Raw genomic sequence first — 551 nt, forward strand, 5'->3', positions numbered from 1 at the left:
ATGTATGGGCCTAGCCCACGTTTACACTAGTGCTAGGGTTAGATGGCTATATATATTGCACTGTATTATCATTATGAGACAATCAATAATACACAATCCATTCTCCTTAAATATATCCCGTATCATGGTATCAGACGCTAGGGCACAACCCTAATTTTTTTTTTCACGGCCGATCTCCTCTGGCCTTCTTCATCTTCGATCACTATGTCATCTTCCTATGACAAAATCTATACTGTAACTTCAATCTCCCATCTTATACCCGTTAAACTAGATCTCACGAAACTTAATTACACTCATTGAAAAACCTTGTTTACAACCCACTGTTCAGGATTCGATGTGCTTAAGTTCATTCTTGGCACATCGACTAATGAAGAAAAAGCAACCCCGGCTTGGAAGAAGGCTGATGCGGTCGTTCTCACATGGATCTTTAATACTATCTCGGACCCTCTCCTCGAACGGCTGCTAAACTCTGAACCTGCATCATCAAACGATGCATGGGTTTTCTTGGCTAACCTATTTCAAGATAATAAACTATCGAAGACAATGGAATT

The 551-nt window shown here is 40.1% G+C and overlaps 1 protein-coding gene across 1 annotated transcript in view; it reads left to right on the forward strand.

Moving 5' to 3' along the window:
* Nucleotides 1–551, forward strand: part of LOC139847516 (uncharacterized) — a 2123-nt gene continuing 1572 nt past the window's right edge. Inside the window, exons 1-2 of the mRNA XM_071837193.1 lie at nucleotides 1–19; nucleotides 329–551. The exon at nucleotides 329–551 is cut by the window's right edge and continues 694 nt beyond it. Coding sequence (XP_071693294.1) covers nucleotides 1–19; nucleotides 329–551 — 242 coding nt within the window. The remainder of the gene's footprint in view (nucleotides 20–328) is intronic.

The sequence above is a fragment of the Rutidosis leptorrhynchoides genome, chromosome 1 (genome assembly GCF_046630445.1).
Source record: "Rutidosis leptorrhynchoides isolate AG116_Rl617_1_P2 chromosome 1, CSIRO_AGI_Rlap_v1, whole genome shotgun sequence".
In the NCBI taxonomy this organism is placed as follows: Eukaryota; Viridiplantae; Streptophyta; class Magnoliopsida; order Asterales; family Asteraceae; genus Rutidosis; species Rutidosis leptorrhynchoides.